The following is a 24,067-nucleotide window of genomic DNA, read 5'->3' on the forward strand; positions in this document are numbered from 1 at the left end:
CCCCTCCCCTCCCTGCTCTCCCGACTCTCTCACCTGTTCCTCATTTCCTTAATTGTGCCTTCTGGCTATAAAAGCCACACTTACAGTTCGGTCTGCGCCGGTGTATTCCCGGAAGTTCCCCGTCACCCAGCCACACGCAGGTCTTGTTCTCGTTGCTATCCTCCATTGCCTGATTTGCTGTGTCTCAGTAAAGACTCTTATTGAATTCTGTCTCCACCGTGTATTTTGGATCCAACCTTTACTACCTCCCGTCGTCCCTCGACTCCCGTCACCACTCCTCGAGCGGACGTGACATAATACACCGGCCACCTATGGATATTGCCGGTGGAGACAAACTCTTAGCCGCCCTAGCCCATCAGGCAGAGCGTTCGAGCCATCTGGCTCAAGCGATCACGGAGATTCGCCAAACCATGTCCACTCTGGCTCAACGCTTGTAGGAGGTTGAGAGTCACTCCTGGGGTTCGTCGTGGAGCAGGGGATACTCCGGGCTGATCCCGCCAAAACCAAAGCGGTGGTAGAGTGGCCAACCCCGAAGACGCGCAAACAACTCCAGCGATTTTTGGCGTTTGCCAACTTCTACCGCCGCTTTATCCGCGGTTATAGTCAGAAGGCACTCCCCCTTACTAATCTCACATCCACCAAGGTCCCCTTCAGGTGGACACCCGACGCAGAGGCGACGTTTAACCGCCTCCGTCACGTCTTCTCCAACCCCCTGGTCTTACGTCACCCTGAGCCGGACCTCGCGGTCGAGGTTGACGCATCGGAGTCCGCAGTGGGGGCGGTCCTATCCCAGCGCTCCCCGGTCGACCAGAAGCTCCACCCATGCGCTTTCTTCACCCGCCGGCTCAGTCCTGCAGAAGCCAACTACGACGTGGGGAACCGGGAACTGCTTGCGGTCATCCTGGCACTGCAGGAATGGTGACACTGGCTGGAGTGGGCCAAACACCCCTTCACTGTATACACGGACCACAAGAACCTGGCCGCGATTCGATCCGCCAAGAGACTCAACTCGCGGCAGGCCCGATGGGGACTGTTCCTCACGGGATTCAACTTCACTCTCACCTGCTGCCCAGGGTCGCAGAACACCAAGCCTGACGCCCTATCTCGCATCCACGAGCCGGCAGAGAAGGAGGAGGTCATCGCCAACATCCTGCCGGCGCAACACATCCTGGGCGCCCTGCCGTGGGAGGTTGAGAGGAAAGTTCAGGAGGCCCTGGGGGGGTAACCCTATCCCCAAGGGTTGCCTGGTGGATCGTTTGTTCGTCGCCCTCACTCTACGCACTGAGGTGCTACTCTGAGGACACACCTCCAGGGCCGCCTGTCACCCGGGGATCAACAGGACGATACAGCTAATCGCCCAGCGGTTCTGGTGGCCGGAGTACAGGAAGGACGTCACGGAATTCGTGAAGGCCCTGGTCCCATATCTCTGTCGACTTCATTACAGGTCTCCCCCCGTCCAGTGCCAAGACGGGGGGAGACCGTTGTGGACCGCTTCTCGAAGTCAGCCCACTTCGTCCCGTTAACCAGGTTGCCGTCCGCCATCGAGACGGCTAAACTCCTGGTTAACCCCGTCGTCCGTCTCCACGGGTTTCCGGCGGACATCGTGTCGGACCGGGGACCGCAGTTCGTGTCCAAGGGATGGAAACGTCGGTCCCTAGGGGCGTCGGCGAGCCTGTCGTCTGGCTACCATCCCCAGACCAACGGCCAGACGGAGCGCAAGAACCAGGACCTGGAGGCGCCTCTCCGGTGTGTGTGCCTCCACAGTCCCGCGTCGTGGGCCCTCCACTTTCCATGGGGGGAGTACGCTCACAACACCCTGGTCTCCACAGCCACAGGTCGGTCCCCTTTCATGTCCACCTGTGGTTATCAGCCGCCTCGGTTCCCCACCCAGGAGGGCCAGGTGGAGGTCCCGTCCATCGAACACCACCTGAGACGGGCCCATCGAGTGTGGAAGGAAACCAGAGCCACCCTGTCGCGCACGGCGTCCCGGAACCAACGGGTTGCGGATTGTCGTCGCCGCCAGGCACCTAATTACCAGGTCGGGCAGGAGGTGTGGCTGTCCACGAGGGACCTCCGGTTGGCCGGGACATCGGCCAAACTGGGTCCACGGTTCGCTGGTCCCTTCCCCATCGAGGCCATCCTCAGCCCGGTCTCGGTGAAGCTCCGGCTGCCACCCACGTTGAGGATCCACCCGGTTTTCCAAGTCTCCCTCCTCAAGCCTGTGGAGAACAGCCCCCTGGCTCAGACACCCGCCCTCTCCTCCATTGCCTGATTTGCTGTTTTGTTTACCTCATGTGTCTCAGTAAAGACTCTTATTGAATTCTGTCTGCACCGTGTATTTTGGATCCAACCTTTACTACCTCCCTCGAGTCCTGTCACCACTCCTCGAGCGGACGTGACACTTCCATACTTTATGATTCAGTGCAAATACTCCAAAACTAGTATTTTTTTATTTGTTGGACTGATCCAAAAGGTCAACACATTAAATATCGCTTTAAATCTAAATCTGTACATTTTTTTACATTTTACATCATTTCACAGAAAGAAAGCCAGCAGCAGCATTCCTACAACAAAGACAGACACTGACAAATCACTTCTAATTTGAACATATTTGAAGGCACATGCAAAAAACAGCTGAAATGAAAATCAAGAGCTTTGAATATTGCCTCAAACTGTTCTGTTTGGATACAATCTAATGGTAAGCAAATAGGATTGAAACATTTGCAAAATAAATTAAGATATGAGAGAGGTGATTATATATTGAGAAAATATATGCCCAGGGATCCAGCCGCTGAGAGAATTTAAACATTGAGGCTTTAAATAAAAGTAATTGTAAAATGAGCAGCATCACATGATGTATTGCAGAGGAACAAAGCTGTGGCGAAAGTCCTCCAGAATGCCACGTCTCCAGGAAATACACAGTGTTGATCACGCCGATACCAGCATTTCACATCACACGTGCCATGTGAGGTCTTCCAGTATTAACAGTGGGCAAGGTCAGTGGCGTCTTCTCAAGACGGCTTCCTGGAGAGCATCCGCCAGCTATGTCTCCTCACTACAAAATAAGACCACCGATCATTTTCTTGACAAAAACAACATTCCTTTTCAGTTCTCAAAAGCAATCCTTGTGTGTTCTACATACTTGGCAATAAAGATGATTCTGATTTTGATTGGGTTCAAAATTATTCCATCTTTCCTCCACTGCAGTTTCAGATTTTAACTCATTGACTATGACACTACGTGCAAAAATGTGTTCACAAATTGGGGAATGGCACTCCACATCATGCTTTTCAATTCCCCAAAAAATTGGGGAATGGCAGAGAATGAGTTAGCAAGTTTTGATTTGTCAAAAATCTCCCATCGAATAATAACGTGGAAATACACAAGATGCATCTAAAATTGCAACAGTATTTTGTGCAATAGCAGTGTCTAAAATAACATCTGTCCGGGGCGTGCAACTTTTACGTCAGGCGTACAACTTACAAAACTTCTGCGCCCGGGTGGCTTCTTCAAGAAAAACAAAAAAAATCAAAAAAGAAATATTTTCTTCAAATCAAACGTTTGCTTTGTTTAATAAAGCAAACGTTTGAACGAATATTGTGAAATCGGAATAAATTATTCAGATTTCGAACTCTTTGTTTGGTTTCGAAATTTCGGAATTTCGGTCCGTTTGGCAATTTGCATACTCGGCACGGCAGCATATCATAAGCCTGCTTCGTGTTCCGGACCTTCCAGAATGTTATAAGGTCGTGCATTTGCATTTGAAAGATTCAAAAGAAGCTAACAAAATTTCTGACGCTACAAAACGTAAACGTACATTATCCCGTGAATGTAAAGTGTCCTTGAGAGTTTTAAAAGGCGCTTAGAAATTGATGTATCATTATTAAAAGCATTGTGGAAGGAGGTGTTCAAGTGGGTTGTAGCAGACGACGCAACGCAAACATTGCATTGTGCAACATGACGAACAGTGTATGGACAAACGACAATTGGAGCAAAATCATCAGCAAGGGATCTTTACCATCAATGAAGCAAGGCAATATTTGTGGTAAGTACATCCGTAATTAAAAAAAATCCTTAATACTTTACAACAATGTTTTTTCTTTGATTAATCGTCTTATTGTGTTTTAAGTTGTGAAAAATGCGGCAGGCAAGTTTATGGCTGGGCAGGCAACTTTTCAGGGCTATCTGCCCTGGTGTCCGCTAACTTTTTGTCACGAGTTTCAGACACTGGCAATCGACACAAAAAAATGCCCGTTTTGTGTTTTTCCCACTGGCAAAAATAAAGATTAATTTCTGCTTGCAAAAGAGATTTGGAAAAGAATTCAAACACGAATGCAAGCCAAACTAGACACAGGTGAAGATGACAAAAAAGGGCAAGTTCACCCAAGAGCTTTGGTAAGCTCATCTGAACCCCCCCAAAAATGTCCCCTTTCCTCCATCTAACGCTTGCAGTCATCTGCACGTCTCTTACATTGCCATGTGTTTTATGGGCATCATGTGGAGGTGGAGGGATAAGGGAGGTACGGGCTGGGGATGGCAAAAAAAAAATCAAAGCATGCAAGCAATTTAATGCCTGCCGCTTTTGTCTGTGCCCTTCTGATGTTATTCAGTGAGTCTGACAACCTTTGTTCAGATTTTTTTTGCACTTTTTTGGGGGGCGGCTCAGATGTGACTTGAAAGAGAAGCAAACTCAGTCCCGAACCTTTTAGAAGAAATGCATCCATGTCAAGTGTAAAATGGTTGCAAAGGTACTGTTGCTCGAAACCACAGGTGTTAAAGTCACGGCCCGGGGGCCTAATCTCAGAATCAGAATGAGAAAACCTTTATTCGTCCCACAATGGGGACATTTGCAGTACACGGCAGCAAATTGAAAGGGGGATGGGGTGCGGGGGGTGACAGGTTTGGTTTGGATGTTGGTGCTTGGAACATGGGATGTCGGGGCCGTGGTATTCAAATCAAGAAGACTGTGTTTGACTAATGGTTCACCTACATTTGCATCTACTCTCAATAAATAGCGTTTCTAAATGAAGTTAATTAATTTCCTTTGAATGTCACCATTTTCAGTATTTGAGAGCGGATTACTCCCAACGTCTCCAGGCTTTCCATGTTATATACCGGTAGTTAAAGCGTCCTGACAGATAGCTTCATATAAGCTTGAATGAGGATTTAGTGGTTACGTAAGAGGAGGAGGGCAGGAAAAAAACCTCAATTCGGGCAACTTGGTAGTTGAGCTGACATACGCTCAAAATAGGCAGGGTAGACGTTTCAGGTTTAGCGGAGTTAATCCGCCGAGATTTAAGAGGATGGAAAACACGCAGGGAAAACAGGGACGTTCCCAAAAACCACATCAGACTTGGTTGCAAATGTCCCCATTGTGGGACGAATAAAGGTTTTCTGATTCACTGAGTCAAAGTTAGGGATTACAATTTTCTTGGAGATCCTTTAGCTGAGTTTTTCCCAATGAGTCGATCGCAGAGTGGTCCCAAGTAGATCTCGAAGTGTTTAGGGCAGGGGTGTCAAAGTCAGTTTATGGCCGCCGGGGGCCACATTGTATTAATGGTTTCCTCTCGGGGGCCCTTACGAATTTGGGGAAACCATTAGAATGTTTCATCCCCTCCACATATTACATAGAGAACGTAAAACAAATGAATGAATCACTCGTTTTCAAATCTGAAGTCAAGAATCGTGACTGCTATTGTGGTTGACATACGACAATTTGAAATTTTGGTTGGGACTTTAGCAAGCATCCTGGAATTTCACTCATTTGATTTGCTTTGGCGGGCCAAATAAAATGATGTGGGGACACAGATTTGGCCCCCAGGCCTTGACTTGGGTACTCTTGCTACAAGGGGAATATTGTTCATATCTTTTCGTGTTAGCCAACAGATAGCCAGTCAGCGAGCTAGGCTATCTATTGGCCATCTATTAGCTGGCTAGCTAGCTGGCCGGCTGTCTATTAATAATAATACATTTCATTTCTAAGCGCCTTTCAAAACTCTCAAGGTCACTTTAACATGCGGCAGCTTTCACTTAAACCAGAAGTAACTCAAAGCTACCTAGCTTGCGACTATATAGCTAATAGCTAGTGAATAGATAGCTAATAGTTAGCAAATAGCTAGTTATTAGCTTGCTAATAGATAGCTAGTAGATAGCAAATAGATAGCTAATAGCTAGCGAATAGATAGCTATAAGCACCTTTTGCTATCTAATAGCTAGCTGGCTAGTTAGCTGGTTATCTATTGGTTGGCTCGCTGGCTATGTATTAGCTACCTAATGGCTAGATAGCTAGCTTTTTATTTATTTGAGTCATTCCGGGTTGAGTGAACGCTGGCGCATGTGGCTGCCGCTGCTCACCCACAGAAAAACTGATCCAGGACTGTAAAGTGACCTTGAGAGTTTTGAAAGGCGCTTAGAAATGAAATGGATTATGATTGTAAATAATATTTATTATTATTATTATTATTATTATTATTATTGTTGTTATTATTATCCATCTATCATCCGTACCGCTTATTCCTCATCAGGGTCACGGGGGTGCTGAAGCCTACCTCAGCTGTCTTCGGGCACGAGGTGGGGGACACCCTGAATTGGTTGCCAGCCAATCGTAGGGCACAAAAAGACACTCACACTCATACCTAGGAACAATTTGGAGTGTTCAATCAGCCTACCATGCATATTTTTTAAATGTGGGAAGAAACCGGAGGACCCGGAGAAAACCCACGCAGACCCAGGGAGAACATGCAAACTCCACACAGGGAGGCCACAGCGGGACGCGAACCGGCGACCTCTGCACTGTGAAGCCGGCGTGCTAACCACTCAACTACTGGGCCGCCTATAATAATAATAATAATAATAAAGAAGGTGTAAATAATAAATAAAGAAGGTGGAATATTTTAAGTACTTGGGGTCAACTGTCCAGAGCAATGGAGAGTGTGGAAAGAGGTGAAGAAGCGTGTCCAGGCAGGCTGGAGAAAAATGTCAGGTGTGATGTGTGATAGAAGGGTTTCAGCTAGGATGAAAGGAAAAGGGTGAAAGGAAAAGTGTATAAAACAGTGGTGAGACCAGCCATGATGTTTGGACTGGAGACAGTGCCACTGAAGAAAAGACAGAACACAGAGCTGCTTGTAGAAGAGATGAAGAGGAGGTTTTCTTTGGGACTGACCAGGTTAGATAGGATCAGGAATGAGTACATTAGAGGGACAACTCATATTAGAGGCTTTGGGGAGAAAGTCAGACTGAGATGGTTTGGACATGTCCAGAGGAGAGAGAGTGACTATATCGGGAGAAGGATGCTGAGCCGTGAACTGTCAGGCAGGAGACCGAGAGGAAGACCGAAGAGGAGGTTTATGGATTTTGTCAAAGAGGACATGAAGGTAGCTGGTGTGAGAGAAGAGGATGCACAAAACCGGGTTAGATGGAGGACACTGATTCGCTGTGGCGACCCCTGAAGGGAAAAGCCCAAAGGAAAAGAAGAAAGAATAATAATAAATTATTATTATTATTATTATTAGCCTTTTTGTTCATATTTACTTTCGGGTGATAAGTTTAGTTCACTGTAATGCCATGCTGTGACTGGAATTATCAATAAGATCATTGGCGGTCGATATCTGGCGTGTTGTCCAGTGAAATAATAACGTGAAATCACTGGAGTGTCACGCATGCAGTTACCGTGTTGGCAGGTGGTTCATACCAAGTAGACATCCAGTTCCGAGTCTGACAGCAATCCGCTGTGGGATGGCAGGGGATCATCCAGCGCAAGTGTTGAACTGGAGCCGCATCTTTGCTCACTGCAGCATCGAGAAATACACATTAAAGCAGGTATCAAGTATGTCTACTATGTTTGCAACGTTTTTTATTCTACATAACCTAGTTGGATATCTATTAGCTATCTAGCCAGCTACCTTGCCAGCTATCTATTTGCTAACTAGTTATCTAGCTGGCTACCTAGCTAGCTATCTATTTTCTCTATATGTTTAAGATATATATAAGTATGTTTAAAGGACAACCGCCGCCCCTGGACAAGTTGTGTCCATCCTTTGTAAAATAGCTTCAAATGACTTCTACTGAGTGTTTTTTACAAAGATTACACTGCATATTGCTATACTTTACGTTTTAAGACTTGCGATGAATATTCAGGAAGTCTTGTTTTTGAGTTGGTGACGAGTCCTGATGTCACGGAAGAAACGCCCCTGACCGAGAAAGGACACACAATGCATTTTGCGGTACTTTGTTTGGTCAGAAAACTTCGTGTTGATCCGTGTTGATGGCGAGATTAGTAGCTAGCTGGCTACCTAGCTAGCTAGCTATTCGCTATCTAGCTAGCTAACTGGCTACCTAGCTATCTATCGGCTATCTATTTGCTATCTAGCTAGCTATGTAGCTGGTTACCTAGATAGCTATCGATTTCTATCTATTTGCTATCTAACTAGCTAGCTGTCTACCTAGCTAGCTATCTATTTGCTATCCTCTAGCTAACTAGCTATCTCTTAGTTATCCATTAGCTAGCTAGTTATTCCGGGTTGAGTGAACGCTGGTGCATGTGGCTGTCATTGCTCACCCACAGAAAAACTTTTCCTGTGACTGTCAAGTGACCTTGAGAGTTTTAAAAGGCGCTTAGAAATGAAATGTATTATTATTATTGTAAAACAAAGAAGAACTATGTCCATTTGGTCTTTTATAGTCTACAAAAACGAAGCGGGGACGTACCTGCCATCAAGGAGTTCTTCTTCAGTAGACTTGAAAGTAACAACGGATTTCGGTAGAAGGTCCGGTTTCTCGGATGAACTGCAAACTGACGGGAGAAGCCAACATGTCACTCAAACGTGGCGGCGATAAGCAAGAGACCGAATGAGTTAATTGTGTTTCTCATCTTTTTGTATTTTGCACCACACAGCTGTGTTTTTATTTCATTTTTTCCCTCTCAAATCTTCAGTTACGTATTTTAAGATATATAGATATACAGGTAACATCCGAGTTACGACTGGGTTCCGTTCCGACAAAACCGTCCTAAGTCAAACGGCTGTAAATCGAAGGACGCGAGGATCACGTGATCATAACAAACGACAACAAGCTGGCATCTCCTATACGACAGGATAGTATACGATGTCAATCTGTTGTTTTTAAGCAACGTTTTCTATTGAATACTATTATATACCAAAATGTTGACAGTTCATTTATAAATCTTATGATTTTTAGTGTCATTTTAATCATTTTATATTTCATATTATCGATCTTTATGATTGTGTCGGCGCACACGCTTTCTGCTGACCAATATACGCACGGCTTCCCACGCATGCGAGCTGTCCAAAAAAGCAGCTGTCCAAAAATGGCTCTCCCTGCTAACAGAGAAGCTAGAAGAGGTCACTTGTCTCAAAGAGGCGGCGGCGCCGACCGTGAGCCCGACGCGGCGTTCGCGGCGATCCCACCCGATTGCTGTGCTGTCATGCTGGAGAAAATGGTCATAGCATTTGTTACGAAACAGTTATTTTGTATCGTCGTTTTGTGCCGTGCTGCTCCGGCAAATAAACATCCTACTTAATTTTAAGCAGATTCTTTACTTACAGACAGTGTAGGTGTTTCAAATAGCTGACATGTTTCGGCGACTACTTCCAAATCTGTTTAAAATTAGATATCAAGTAGACAGGATGAACTTAGTACAAACATCCTACTTGCTCAATATTGTCACATTTGGATTGACAGCTGGGGGCGAGGGCAGTCCTCCCCGCTTCCTTCTTCAGGGCAGCGGGTACGAAAACGGGACACTGTCAGTTTTTTTGTCAATTCATTTGTACTGTGTATTACCCTGGACTTTGTCTTCGGTGCTCTAACTAGCTATCTATTAGTTGGCAAGCTAGCTAGCTTTCCATCTATTTGAGTTATTCCGTGTTGAGTAAACGATGGTGCGTGTGGCTGCCGCTGCTCACCCACAGAAAAAACTTAACCTTAACCTGTGACTGTAAAGTGACCTTGAGAGTTTTGAAAGGCGCTTAGAAATAAAATGTATTATTATTATTATTGTAAAGAGCGGCCATTTTCACATTCCACTGTTTTTCCAGTTCGAATGACGGAAATGACATCGATGTTTTTTACAATAATTTTTATCGTTACCATCCAGGTTGTCCATGCTCTGCGCTTTCTTCTTCTGGCCATTCTTCTTCTGGGTAGAAAGTAACTCCTGGGAGGCTGACTTCACTGCATTGAAGGAATTCTTCTTCCTCTTGGAAGATGCTTTTCTCAAAGCTGCGAAAAAACAACAACAGAAAAACAGCGCCATTTTGTTTCATAAAAGCAAATCTGTCTTTCTCCAGACTGCACATGGAACACGGGTGGGAAACAACTTACGATGGATGCGCCTGAATACAACCGAGCCCATGAAGCCCAGAAATCGGTCCGCATAGAAATTGGGCCTGTGAACTGACACAGTGTCCTGAAAAGCAAATAAAGCAGGTCAGCCTGTTTAGTAGTGATGTGTCGTCCGTTCGCAAACGAGCTCTTAGAGCCGGATCTCTGAAGTGAACGAAGAGCACCGGCTCCTAACAAGGAGCTGGAAATGGGAGCCGACTTTTTTCCCCTCTATTCCCCGCCCCCAGTCTTCGGTTAAAGCCACACGTGATTGGTCAAGATCCGTGGTAGAGGAGGGAGGGGAGAATTACAGACCCGCAGCAGTCTCAAAGAATCATACCAGAATCATGTATGACAAATAACGTGCTGCAGTCCAACAACGGGTCAAAAAAGCCATAGATGTTTGTCTAACAACTGATTGCTGGACATCCCGAATCATGACATCCTAAGTGTCAGTTACATGCCACTTTATTGAAAATTTCAAAGTGAGGACATGTCTGCTGGATTGTTTTGAGTTCAATGAAAGACACATTTCTGAGAACTGAGCAGAGGAGCTGTGGAGGTACTGCAGGACGCACGCACTGTTTTGGAGCCATTTGAGCAGGTCACCGGAGATCAGTGTAACCACATTATGCTGTTATTATTCAATTATTATCAATTTTACTAGTTGGTATTATAGCATTATTAATATGAAAAGCAAATTAGTGACAGCTGTGACAGCGCACCAAATCCAGCAGACATTTAAACAGCTTATTCCCTCAAGCCATTAACTCTTTGAACTCTTTCAACAGTAGCCAAAATGGAACTGTATAGTGCCACTTAGCAGTTTTTTTGACGACCGGAAACAAATTCCTTGTGTGTTCTCCATACTTGGCAATAAAGATGATTCTGATTCTGATCATCAGACCAGAGTAACCACAGGGAAAGTGAAAGTTAGTGGATGTTCTCTGTGCACATATAAATAAAGCCATACAAATCAAAATATTTGATATAGTGTATTTCTTTTACATGAGTAATTAGTTTTTCACATAATTTTACATGATTTTTGGGAGTTAATTTAAGCGACAAAAAAAAAAAAAAAAGAGGAGCCATTTGGGAGCCAAAAGAGGAGGATCTTTTTAATGAGACGAGCCAAAAGAACCGGCTCTCTGAAAGAAGCCGGAATTCCCATCACTACTGTTTGGCGATTAATACCCCTCCCCCCCCCCAACATTCCGCAACTCCTCCACACAAACAAAATATAAAATACGAAAGGGCACCTACCCCGTCATGCAAAAGTGATTTCCACGAATGTTCCACCTTCTTAATGAACCTGAAAATGAAATGTAAACGTACGTGTATGACATCATAGAATACACACCCGACGCCATTTTGACAGCGTGTTCAAGAAAGCGACTGTGAACCTGTAGGACTGAAGGATGTCAATAATTCCCAAAAAGATGAGCAGGTTATCATCTTTGTGCTTGGCTGGAATTCCCCCCAACCTGAAATGAAAACAGTTGTAAAAATAAAATACGAGAGAAAATGAATCATGTCATATTAACTCATTCACTGCCAGACAATGTGCAAAAAGGTGTTGGTTGACTCCAGTGCCAGGTTTTTTTTTTTTCCTCATTTTCACTCAAATTGCAGGACTCACAGTGTAACTGGCGGGTATCTTGTCATTGGTTGCCACGACAACAAAAATATAATTTATAATTTGTTGTCGTAGCAACCAATGACAAGATACCCGCCAGTTACACACAGAATATTGACTTTTAGGACTACATATATATATTCAATGATGTAATAATAATAATAATAATAATACATTTGATTTATAAGCGCCTTTCAAAACTCTCAAGGACACTTTCCAGTCACAGGATATTTTTTTCTGCGGGTGAGCAGCGGCAGCCACACGCGCCAGCGTTCACTCAATCCGGAAGTAACATTTAAAAAATAAAGTAAAAAAATAAAAATGAAAAAAATAAAGTTAAAAAAATGAAAAAATGCGTTCAATTCCTGAATAAACTTGAAATTTTAAAAAATGGCAGTGAATGAGTTAATCATTAATCAATAACTAATTAATTGAATGAATCAACTTTTCATGACCTCGATTTAAAAACGGAATGTGACTAGTTTGCCTCACGTGTCGTCATCTGCGACGGGTTCTGGGTCCTTCACGGTCCCCCGGATGGATTCCAGGGCGGTGGAGTAGAGAACTTTCTGCCTCCTGCTGTCGCGTCTGCTCTCAGTTCTTGACACTTTGTGGTCTAAAACATGGATTCCGAGCAGGAGGCTGTAGTCCATGATCTTGAAGCTCTCCAGAACCTAAAAAGAACATTGAATAGTTTTTTTTTTCACATCCATTTGTCTCTCAGTGAAGATAAAATTGCGTCAAGTGTCAGGCATTTGACGGGCAAGCAGCTCAGTGTGTACCCTGAATCTCGTCCAAAGTCACCCAGAATAGATTCCAATAAGAAAATCATGGGATCAATCTGCTGATGAGATGACATCATTGTATTTTTTTGTTTTAATCCAATTCTTAGTCAGAATAAAATGCATGACTAGCAGACCTTGAAGCTAATCCTTAAACTGTTCTGCTCCAAGAACAGGTCCACATGAATGAAACTTATGATGCAACCATTTGGACAACAAGCCTCCATCCGTCGGGGCACCTCCTAATTCATGTCACAAGCTAGAAAACAAAGACTTCTTTGAGTCCAGAAGCCTTACGTTACCTCATACGTACGTTGAGGTCGGATAAGACACTTTTCACTGCGCAGTCCAGGCTGCTCATCTGACACAGCAGTACTTGAGCTCTATCCAAACTTAGAATAATAATAATAATAATAATGATAATGACAATACTACTACTACTACTAATAATAATAGTAATTCTTTTCCTTTGGGCTTTTCCCTTCGAGGGGTCACCACAGCAAATCAGTGTCCTCCATCTTTAGACGTTTGATCCACGTTTGTTTTAGCCAAGCTTTTACGTCGGATGCCCTTCCTGACACAGCCCTCTGCATTTATCTGGGCTTGGGACCGGCACAAGAAGACTTATGTCCCTTTGTGGCTACAGAACAAGCAACTCGCTCAGTAAAAGGCTCCCAAACACAAAACGGTCATTGACACAGCAACATTCAAAAAAAGCAAAAACTATACTCACCATTTGATGACAATGATTCTTAGTATTATGGGATAATTTATAATATTATATACAATACATACAACATATTATATACAATAATAATTATTATTTAATGTTCAATATACATTATACCAAAAAATGGCAAATTGACTGGCAATTATTTTTGGTTAAAAAGAAAAAAGAAAAAATAAATCGTATCGCATTACACGTACCCGGCAGTCTCTCTGCAGAGTCCTCATCAGGGCGCCGTGGGTCTCGGCATCAAAGCACAAGCCTCTGTGCATCTCCTGGAAATCCAAGTCTTTGAACGTCGGCAAAGACTTTGTGCGCTCCTTGCGTGAAGCCCGGCGTTTATACGAGGAGCCCTTCAAGTCGTATTTGTAGTTCATCTTCATGGCGCGGGGCAGCACGTTGTTCATCACCACCACGCGGAGAGTCACGCCGCCGCACCGGATGCAGTAAAGCCCGTAGAACTTGGGTAGCAACGTCCTGGGGTTTTGGTTCAGGTTCTGCACATGTACAAACAAACATTTTCAATTAGGACTGAAGAAAAAAAGTCTCCATCCGTCGCAGATCTGAGGAAGGATAGAAACATCAAATGACAGTCATGGAATGGGATTGACCATGTAGTAACCAGGAAGTAGTTTTTGCAGAAACTCTGCCTCTTTCAGTTGCACAGTTTTGATGATGAACTCATCATCACTGGTAAGGTAGAACCAAGAACTGCTGGCGCCGGGGTTGGACAGCTCGATGAGAGGCTCGTTGCAGATGGAGTACTGAAATGCAAAACAATCACAATGGAGACTGAGCTCAACACTTAGTGAATAACGATAAGCAGGCTTTGGGCCGACTCAATGTTTTCATTTTGCAACAACAACAACAACAAAGGGAAAATGGAGCAAAATGAATGTGGTCACTTACGAGGTAGTCATCTGCTTTGATGCCAAAGAGTTCCCGAAAGTAGCGGAATGCCAAGGGGGCATATGTTTTCAGACGGAAGTCGGGAAAATGATGTGCCGGAGTCAAGTTGCTGCCCACGCTGCATAAAAATCAATCAATCAATCAGTTATTTAGTTTATTTTGTTCTTTTGACTTCAAGACGGTGGCTGCCTTTCCAGCAGCTCATGTATTTTGTTTTTTTACTTTCATTCCTTTCATCACTTTGCTGCTGTGAAATGTCAATTTCTCCACTGTGAGACTAACAAAGGCAAATCCAATCAATCAATCAAGCTTTTTAATAAACCTAATAAAAACTCAAATACATGAATAATCAAATAAATAAAAAAACAAATAAATATATAAACAAATATATAATCAAAATAAATAAAACAATCAAATAAAAATTCAAATCTATACATAAATACACAAGTAAATCAAATGAATACATGAAATGAATAAACAAATGCTAATACCTAAATAAATTATCAAACAAATAAACAAACAAAAATAGATAAATGAAAGATTTTAAATAAATAAACTAATAAAAACCCAAATACATAAATAATCAAATTAAAAAAACAAATACATACCTCAACAAATACATATAAACAATCAAATCAATAAAAAAAAAATCGAATAAATTTTCAAATAAATACATAAATACACAAATAAATCAAATGAATGAATAAATAAATAAATACTAATAACCAAACAGATAAATAAATAAATGTAAACAATACATAATCAACAAATAAATTACATTATATATATATATACACATTATGATGAATTATACCTTGTTTGAGTGCAGTAGTTGAAATAAAAAGTACCTTGGCAAGAAAACGCTCTCCACCACGGAGAAATCTTGCATGAGAACATCTCTGTCGGGTTTGGAGCTCAGGTTGCCCACAGCGTAACCGATGGCCAGCTGGATGGCTCCTTTCAGTGTATCTGCTGTAGGCTAAAATAAATAATAATCATCATCATAATCCATCAAAATCATAAAGTCATATGTGGGACAGGAGATGTGAGACAATTTCTTAGTCAATGGATGCTACAGCTGCGTGTTTGCTTTCAACATTTAGCTTGTAGTCGACGTGCACATTCCACCATGATGTCCCTGATCCACTGGTGAAGAGACGCTTTGATCCTCTCCACTTTCATGTGGAACTGCTTTGTGGAACAAAGAAGGTATAGCAAGTGCTTTGTGTTGTCATGTTATTTAGTTTTTTTTGTTCTTTTGACTTCAAGACAGTGGCTGCCTTTCCAGCAGCTCATGTATTTTTTTTCCTTCTTTCATTCCTTTCATAACTTTGCTGCTGTGAAATGTAAATTTTTCCACTGCAAAACTAATAAAGGCAGATCCAATCCAATAAACCATTCATGCTTGGATGATATATTTTAGTTTACATTTAAATGACTGTATTTTGTCATTTGAAAGAAAAAAAAAAAAAAAACATTCACAAGTATTTGTATTGTTTTGGATCTCACACTAAAGTTAGCATTCCCGCATTAGAATGTCCAAATTATTTTTAGCCTATTACAATTTACAATTATTAATATCAATTCGCGACATCAAGTGATATTAAAACTCCAATTTGGTTGAGTTTGTATTTCTGTTGTTTTTCTCACAAATACAATTCAACAAAAATAAATCCAACAAAAATAAATCAAAGAAAAATAATCAACTAAAAATAAATATAAATACAACATAAATAAATCCAACAAAAATAAAATCCAACAAAAATAAATACAACAAAAATAAAACAAAATAAAAATAACAAAGAGGGTTGTGTCAGGAAGGGCATCAGACGTAAAAGCTTGGCCAAAACAAACATGCGGATCAAACCTTGAAAGATGGAGCACACTGATTTGCTGTCGGGACCCCTTGAAGGGAAAAGCCCAAAGGAAAAGAAGAAGAACAAAACAAACAACAAAACAAAAAAAACAAAAACAAAAAAAAATCCAACAAATCCAAACAAAAACAAAATACAACAAAAATATATATAAATTAAAAAAAAATAATCTAACAAAATTCAAAAAAAAAAAAAATACAACAAAAATAAAAAGGAGCATTTCCAATTTTTCTTACCGAACAAAATACAGTGAGACCTCAACTTACGAACTTAATTGGTTCCCAGACAGAGTGTGTAAGGCGAAAAGTGTGTATCTCAAAAAAAAAGAATTCCCATAGGAAACGATTAAAATGGGAATAATCCGTTCCCGGGTTTCCATAAAATATACTTTTCAACTAAATAAGCCTAAAAAACTACACACAATATACCTTATTCTATGTATAATAAATGTGCTATTGTATTGTAATGAAAGAAATACACTGAATTGTATCATAAAGTCACTTTATTTACATTTGTGATGGTCATTTATGGCTTGATGGAATGGCATTAGAGGTCGAAGGTCAAAGGGAATTGCTGTTTGGAAAGAGAGGCGCATTACATGAGGACTGTAATTAAAGAAATAAACTGTGCTGTAAAATAAAGTTTTATTGACCTTTTTGATGGGCGTTGATGGCTTATGGAAGGAGAGTCACCTTCCATAAGGACTGTTGGTAACTTAAGCTCTGGTGCTGTTCTGTCGTGTGCTTCCGCCGAAGATCACTCCGCCAGCCGTGGTGGGTGTGTATTATGAAAATAGTGCTTATTATAAGGTTTAATTTTCATAAATTTGACGTTTGTAAGACAAAAAGTTTGTAAGTTGAGGTCTCACTGTATGGCATTGAATCTTTTTTTGTGTTTTTTGTGTGCGTGTGTTTTTTCTGGGAATTAAACAAAAAAAAAACTTGGTTTAATTTATTTGCATCACAGCATTCACCACGCCTCACAACATCCGCTATTCATTTGTTCCCAAATTGAGCTTGATGAGATGAAAAATGAACTTCCTATACGTACTCCCCGCAAAACCCTGCAGAATAAATGTCAACGTGATGCACTCACTCACTCACTCACTCACTCACTCACTCACTCACTCACTCACCTTTTTGTGATCTTTGGACACCTTGGATGCATGGCTTCCTCTCCCCGAAACAATGCTGCTGCTGGCTGACATCTTTCACATAGACGCAACTTGACAAGGCAGAAGGAAGGAAGAGGCGCAGCCGTTTCCCCTTTTACCATCAATCGCACCTCGAATACAAATTACCGGCACTGCATTTCCCACCTCAAGCCCTCCTGTAGAGAAACCAGAGAGTTACGTGATGTCAAATAGTCTCTGAAAAGTACCGTATATGGCTTATAAATTTGCGCCGGAGCTCTTAGTTCAGCCTCCAGCTTTGTGACGCTGCTTCGGTGTTTGAGTGTGTTTCAGCAGACAAATCCATCATGAAAACCCTTGATCCCAGTTAAGAAGGATTGGCCAAAAAAATGCTTACCCAATCACCATGTTTGAGAATAGAGGTAATATATTCATGCATCCTCGTGAGAACGACAAACACAGATTTGGATAAAATGGCCGAATGAAGGAGACATTGAGGCTTCAGAAGATTTGACTTGGTTACAATTTACAGCTTCAACAATTTCCTTTTATCTCTACAGAAAAAAATGGCGCAAATGTGGACACAACATAGCCCTAAGAAAAATATTACTGTATTTTCCGGATTATAAGGCGCACCTTCAACCTATGACATATTTCCCTAAAAATGTTCCCATCCATAAGGCGCATGGTCAGATTTAGAAAAAAAATCCATGTATATTTTTATAATCATTTCAAATAATGCACGGCGTACTACAATATTTTTATACGGGAAATGTAATCACTTATAAGGGCAACTATTAGCCAAGGTTGACAGGTATGTGAAAGTTGACATGCTTGATTTGTTTTCACGGGCTGAATAAAATGATGAGGAAGGCCAGATCTGGCCCCTGGGCCTCGACTTTGACACCAGTGCCGTAGCGACTACAGTGTTACACACTGTACATATTAGCCAAGGTTGACGGGTATGAAAGAAAGCTTTTAGGTGCGGCTTATAGTGCGGAAAATACGGTGCATAAAGTCACATGTATTTTGTAGTAATTAATGTTTTTTTTCACCCTTTTAAAGAATTCACCCAATCAGAAAACAAGAAAAATGTATTCAAATGATAATCATCTGAAAACATTGTCATCCAAATTTGGACCAAATATTGTTGCCACAATTATGTTTGAAGCTTAAAGGATAAAAAGGAAATGGTGGCGGCGGATGAACTCGTTTATTATTTATAATAATAATAATACATTTATAAGCGCCTTTCAAAACTCTCAACGTCACTTTACAGTCATAGGATATTTTTTTCTGCGGGTGAGCCGCGGCAGCAACACGCGCCAGCGTTCACTCAACCCGCAAGTAACCCAAAGAGTCCAAGATGGCGCCTGAGTAGGCAGCCTCAGCAAGTGCTCTCATGACCCTTGCTTTTTTTTGGTTGTTTTTGTCTTGTTTTGTGTTTTCTTTTGTCACTTTGTGTTGTTGTGCATCGTGTGGAATGCATACAGATTGTTTTTCAGCATTTTTGACCACGACATTCATCAAGGAGGAGACTGTGCTGAGCGGTTGCACCTTTTCGGCAGCATGAATATGCCAGTACTGTTTTTGAATGGGAGGAATGTCGGAGCCATTTGACTATCATCGCTGGACACCAAAGGGGCCATTGTGCTTTTTTGCGCCTGTAATGGGCAGCATCTTCACAGCCCCGCTTTGTTTAGCGGAAAGGTCAGTGCTGTTGGACAGTCTGCGGCTAGATGGATGCATGGCTTGGGGTACCCGCGATAAGAAGGAAGGAGCGTCAGCGCAGAGCGCCGATGCGTATGTGGAACTGTTGCGGCTTGGAATGGAAGCAGATTTATGTGGGACAGGAGATGTGAGACAATCTCTTTTCGTCAATGGATGCTACAGCTGCGTGTTTGCTTTCAACATTTAGCTTGTAGTCGACGTGCACATTCCACCATGATGTCCCTGATCCACTGTTGGAAAGACGCTTTGATCCTCTCCTCTTTCATCTAGAACTGCTTCATGTCATCACAAAGAGGGTACAGCAAGTCCTGAAGAATGAATGTCTCTCTGTGTCTTTGTTTTGTCATATTGTCTCTATGCTGTCATATTATTTGTTATTTAGTTTTTTTTTGTTCGTTTGACTTCAAGACGGCGCCCCGAGAGTGGCTGCCTTTCCAGCAGCTCATGTATTTTGTTTTTCTACTTTCATTCCTCTCATCACTTTGCTGCTGTGGAATGTAAATTTCTCCACTGTGAGACTAAGAAAGGCATATCGAATCGAAGAGATAGAAAGCGAGCTAGCTAGCTAATAGATAGCTAATAGATCGCCAGCTAGCTAGCTATTAAGTATATAGCTACCTATCGAGTTATCTATTAGCTATATAATCGCTCTATTCACTACCCATTAACTAGCTAGCTTTCTATCTATTTGAGTCACTTCTGGGTCAACGCCAGCACGTGCGGCTGCCGCTGCTCACCCACAGAAAAACTTATCCTGTGACTGTAAAGTGACCTTGAGAGTTTCGAAAGGTGTCTACAAATTAAATGTATCATTATTATTATTGTCATTATCAATATCATTATCATTATCATTATCATTGTTATTATCATTATTATAAATAGCTAGCTAGATAACCAGCCAGCTAGATAACCAGCCAGCTACATAGCTAGCCAGCCAGCCAGATTGCTAACAGATAGCTAGCTGGAAAGCCAGCAGAACTACATAGCTAATACATAGCCAGCTAGATAGCAAATATTTGAGCTCTCGAACACGCAAGTTGTGAACGAGAAGTGAACAAAAACAAGATGTTATGAAAGACAGAAACAAAAAACACACACATACACACATGAAGGTGGGAACTTTTCTTTCACCGATGTGCTTTAAATAAGGAAGAAAAAAAAAGTTTTCACTGGGCTCACACAAGAGATTTTTTTTCACCTGGGTGGGCCAATGGCGGGGTGTTATAACAGTGTTTGTGCAGATTAGCACAAATAATCCCAATGTCCTGTGACAATTCTTTTTAGGTTTCTTCTTGGAAAACGTTGTCATTGAGTGACATAACAACGGGTGTTTTCAAACAACGTCCCCCCCTCCCCACTCAAAAAACGTGGCTGGGAGGTTTACAGTACAGGTCTGACTTTAATCGGATCAGTGAAAGGAATGCGCCGGGGAGGTTACAAAATTGCACACGTGCGCTAACAAGGTTTGTTTCCAGTTGCTCACTGTTTCCAAACATGGATTTCAAATTCAAACGATTCAGAGCAAAAATTCCTCCAAATAGTGACGCCCTGGAGTGAGCATAACGGATGTTTTTATTTTCGATGCCCCACCCGAACCCACAAACCACAACGCGTTTTAATTGTATCACTTTTTTTGGTCATATTCCAACAGTCAAGGCCCGGGGGCCAAATCTGGCCCGTCACATAATTTTCTTCGGCCCTCGAAATCAAATTTATGAAATTCCATGCTTATCTATCGAGCAAGCTAGCGATCGAGCAAGCAGGCAATCGAGTTAGCTAGCGATGGAGCAAGTGGGCAATCGAGTTAGCTAGCAATTGAGCAAGCTAGCGCTCGAGCTAGCTTGCAATCGAGATAGCCAGGGATCGAGTTAGCCAGCGATTGAGCTAGTTAGCTCTCTTTCTCTTCAGATAGCTGGCTAATCCCTTACATCACAGCCACAAAAGTCAAGGCCCGGAGGCCAAATCTGGCCTGTCACATCATTTTATTCAGCCCGCGAAAGCAAATCAAACTTGTGAAATTCCATGCTCATCTATCGAGCTAGCTAGCAATTGAGCAAGCGTGAAATCGAGCTATCTGGCGATCGAGCAAGCTAGTGATCGAGCTAGCCTGCGATTGAGCTAGCCAGCGATCGAGATAGTTAGTGATGGAGCTAGTGTTGGGGTAATTTGCTATACGAACATATTTAAACATCGCTTTCTAATCTTTGTTTACGTTTTGGACTTCCTGATACGTCATATCCTACCTTCCTTTACATGATGTCGCACACCATTACGTCACATCCTATTGCGTCGCACACTGTGCGCCGTATAAATGCCCTCCCATTCCGTCTATCTCTCTCTCTCCCTTCATGCTTCCTCTCAGCCGACACCACGATGTCTTCGCTATCTTCAAGATTAAACCAACTTTCTGTCCAACACTTGGCTTCTTGATGATTGAACCATCCTCTGCCATCAACACCCATAGAAGCAATGAACCAGGGACGAACGATCAAAATAAACCCATTACTAGCTTGCAATCTAGCTATCCAGCTCTCTATTCAGATAGCTGGCTAATCCCTTGCATCACAGTTGCCAAAGTCAAGGCCCGGGGGCCAAATCTGGCCTGTCACATCATTTTATTCGTCCGACATGAGCAAATCAAACTTGTGAAATTCCATGCTCATCTATCAAGCTAGCTGGAAATCGAGCTAGCCAGCGATCGAGCTATCTAGTTGATTGAGCTAGCTAGCGCTCTTTCTATTCAGATAGTTAGCTATTCCCTTACATCACAGGCGCCAAAATCAAGGCCCGCAGGCCAAATCTGGCCTACCACATCATATTATTCGGGCCGCTATAGCAAATCAAATGCTATGCTTGCTAAAGTCCGAAGCAAAATTTCAAATTGCCCCATGTAAACACTCACGATCCTGTCCCAATAATCAAGCAAAGAATACAATGTATTATTTATTTTCCGGTGTATAAGGCGCACCAAAAAAGCCTTGATTTGACCCTGCGCCTTATATGTGAAGTCACAACATGTCTCTCAACGAATAAAGGTTTTCTGATTCTTATTCAACGACTGCCTGCAGCCACCGACTCCATTTAAGTAATTTTAAGTAAGCAAAAAAAAAAAAAAACTATTTGTCACACAATGGACAAATTTCCAATTCCAGAAATACATAAACATGCATACGCACTATTTCATGTACTTTAGCAGTGTCTGAAACTCATGACAAAAAGTTAGCGGACACCAGGGCAGACATCTCTGAAAGGTTGCCGGCCCTGTCCCATTTTTTCACAACTTGAAACACAACGAGACGACTAATCGCAAAAAAAAAAAAAAAAAAAAAACACAAACATTGTTGCAAAGTAATTTTGATAATCAGAATATCCAACAGAACGACACTTTAAAATTAAGTACAGTAAAGTCTCGTTATATCAATATTCCCGGGAGTCGGAAAAAATATGAATATAACCGGCCTATCGATATATCCGATCCTGCGGCATGTAAATTTTCTCCTGGCGTTCATAGAAATAGTATTGCAATAAGCAGTACTATCGATATAACCGATATAACGAGACTTTACTGTAATTGATGTACCTACCACAAATGCTCCCTAGCTTACTTTATGGTAAATATCCCTTGCTGATGATTTTGCTCTCATTGTGGTTTGTCCATACACTGTTCAGCATGTTGAGCAATGCAATGTTTGCGTTGCTCGTCTGCTACAAGCCAGGTGATTTGTAGCGTCCTAAATTTTGTTAGCTTCTTCTGGGGTTGAGGTTTTGGCTCGATTCCGAACCACATATCCATTTTACTTGGTGTTTGGAAAATGATAAGCAAATGCACCCGGAAGCATGAAGTTATTCATTGCAGGCTTCTGATTGGCTGCTGAGTATGCACATTGCCAAACGAACTTAAATTCCGAAATTTCCAAATGGAACAAAGATTTTGAAATAAAGCAGATGTTTGATAATAATAAAACAGAAAAAAGAAAGAAAGAATAAAGCAAATGTTTGATTTGAAAAAAAAAAATCTTTTTTTTTTTTTTAAGTCGTCGCCCACCCGGGCGGAGACGTGCTGTAAATTGTACACCCGGCGTAAAAGTTGCGCGCCCCGGGCGTCCTGGCAGATGTTATTTCATACACTGACGTTAGTCAATGTTTTGCTTGACAAGTTTTGCAACGACGATAACATTGTGATGTCGGTCGTTTATTTCCTCACAACTGTCAAATTATCTTTCCTGTGGCTAACAGCCCAAAATATTGTTTGAATTGGATTGGATTTACTAGTCTCACAATGGAGAAATTTACATTTCCAAGCAGCAAAGTGATGAAAGGACTGGCGTGATGGAAGGACTGCTACAATGTGTCCTTTTTTCGGTCAGGGGCATTCTTTCAGTGAGGTAGGGTGAGGACTCGTCACCAATTAAAAAACAAGACTTCCGGAATATTCAGCGTGAGTCTTAAAACGTAAAATATAGCTATATGTGGTGGAATCTTTGTAAAATTTGCTCAGTAGAAGTCATTTGAAGCCATTTTACCAATTATGGACACAACTTGTCCGGAGACGTCGGTTGTCCTTTAAGTTAAAAACGCCTCGTCGCTGTTGTCATGAATTTAAAAGCGCTTCTGAATGCTGGCTTACCTCCAGAGGCACAGTTTCACAAAGAAAGTCAGTTGCAGGTAAGACCAGGAAACTGCGGTAGGCCCTTTTTGGCGACAAGACAAAGTGCAGCAGAAACTTTCTCATGACTTCCTTCTTTCTCTCTCTCTCTCTTTTGTCTTTCACCACCTACTGTACCTGTTGTACTTTGCACTTGATGGGCCGGAAGAGGTGTCAGAAAAAGCGCGGAGATATCACGGCTTTCTCTCAAGCTCCTCGTTTTGCTTTTCCATCCTTCTTCGGCGGAGCGCCATTTGGATTCGGCGCGCCGGGACAGAGCCGCGATCCAA

The 24,067-nt window shown here is 42.2% G+C and overlaps 1 protein-coding gene across 2 annotated transcripts; it reads right to left on the bottom strand.

Annotated features, from left to right (window-relative positions):
* Positions 1 to 2,431: 2,431 nt before the first annotated feature.
* On the bottom strand, positions 2,432 to 24,067 carry pip5k1ba (phosphatidylinositol-4-phosphate 5-kinase, type I, beta a). 2 transcript variants are annotated; one of them, XM_089020843.1, is made up of 15 exons: positions 23,916 to 24,067; positions 23,760 to 23,823; positions 17,405 to 17,598; positions 15,244 to 15,374; positions 14,396 to 14,513; positions 14,098 to 14,250; positions 13,687 to 13,983; positions 12,470 to 12,651; positions 11,745 to 11,825; positions 11,605 to 11,653; positions 10,342 to 10,426; positions 10,108 to 10,239; positions 8,707 to 8,791; positions 7,691 to 7,787; positions 2,432 to 3,055 (listed from the first exon to the last, which is right to left on the bottom strand). In XM_089020843.1, exons 3-15 carry the CDS (start codon positions 17,474 to 17,476, stop codon positions 3,053 to 3,055), a joined length of 1,485 nt encoding a protein of 494 aa, XP_088876969.1. In that variant the 5' UTR covers positions 17,477 to 17,598; positions 23,760 to 23,823; positions 23,916 to 24,067; the 3' UTR covers positions 2,432 to 3,052. The 2 variants fall into 2 exon arrangements, with proteins under 2 accessions (XP_088876969.1, XP_088876968.1); XM_089020842.1 differs by having other exon boundaries at positions 7,669 to 7,787.

This window comes from Hippocampus bargibanti, linkage group LG18 (genome assembly GCF_051943395.1).
Source record: "Hippocampus bargibanti isolate YZ-2025 linkage group LG18, ASM5194339v1, whole genome shotgun sequence".
Lineage (NCBI taxonomy): Eukaryota > Metazoa > Chordata > Actinopteri > Syngnathiformes > Syngnathidae > Hippocampus > Hippocampus bargibanti.

Coding starts and splice junctions, on each gene's coding strand:
- pip5k1ba (XM_089020842.1), bottom strand. CDS start 17,476: ATGTCAGCCAGCAGCAGCATTGTTTCGGGGAGAGGAAGCCATGCATCC. Junction 10,427..11,604: donor AATCACTTTTGCATGACGGG/GTAGGTGCCCTT, acceptor TTTGCTTTTCAG/GACACTGTGTCAGTTCACAG. Junction 8,792..10,107: donor GAGCATGGACAACCTGGATG/GTAACGATAAAA, acceptor TTCTCCCGTCAG/TTTGCAGTTCATCCGAGAAA.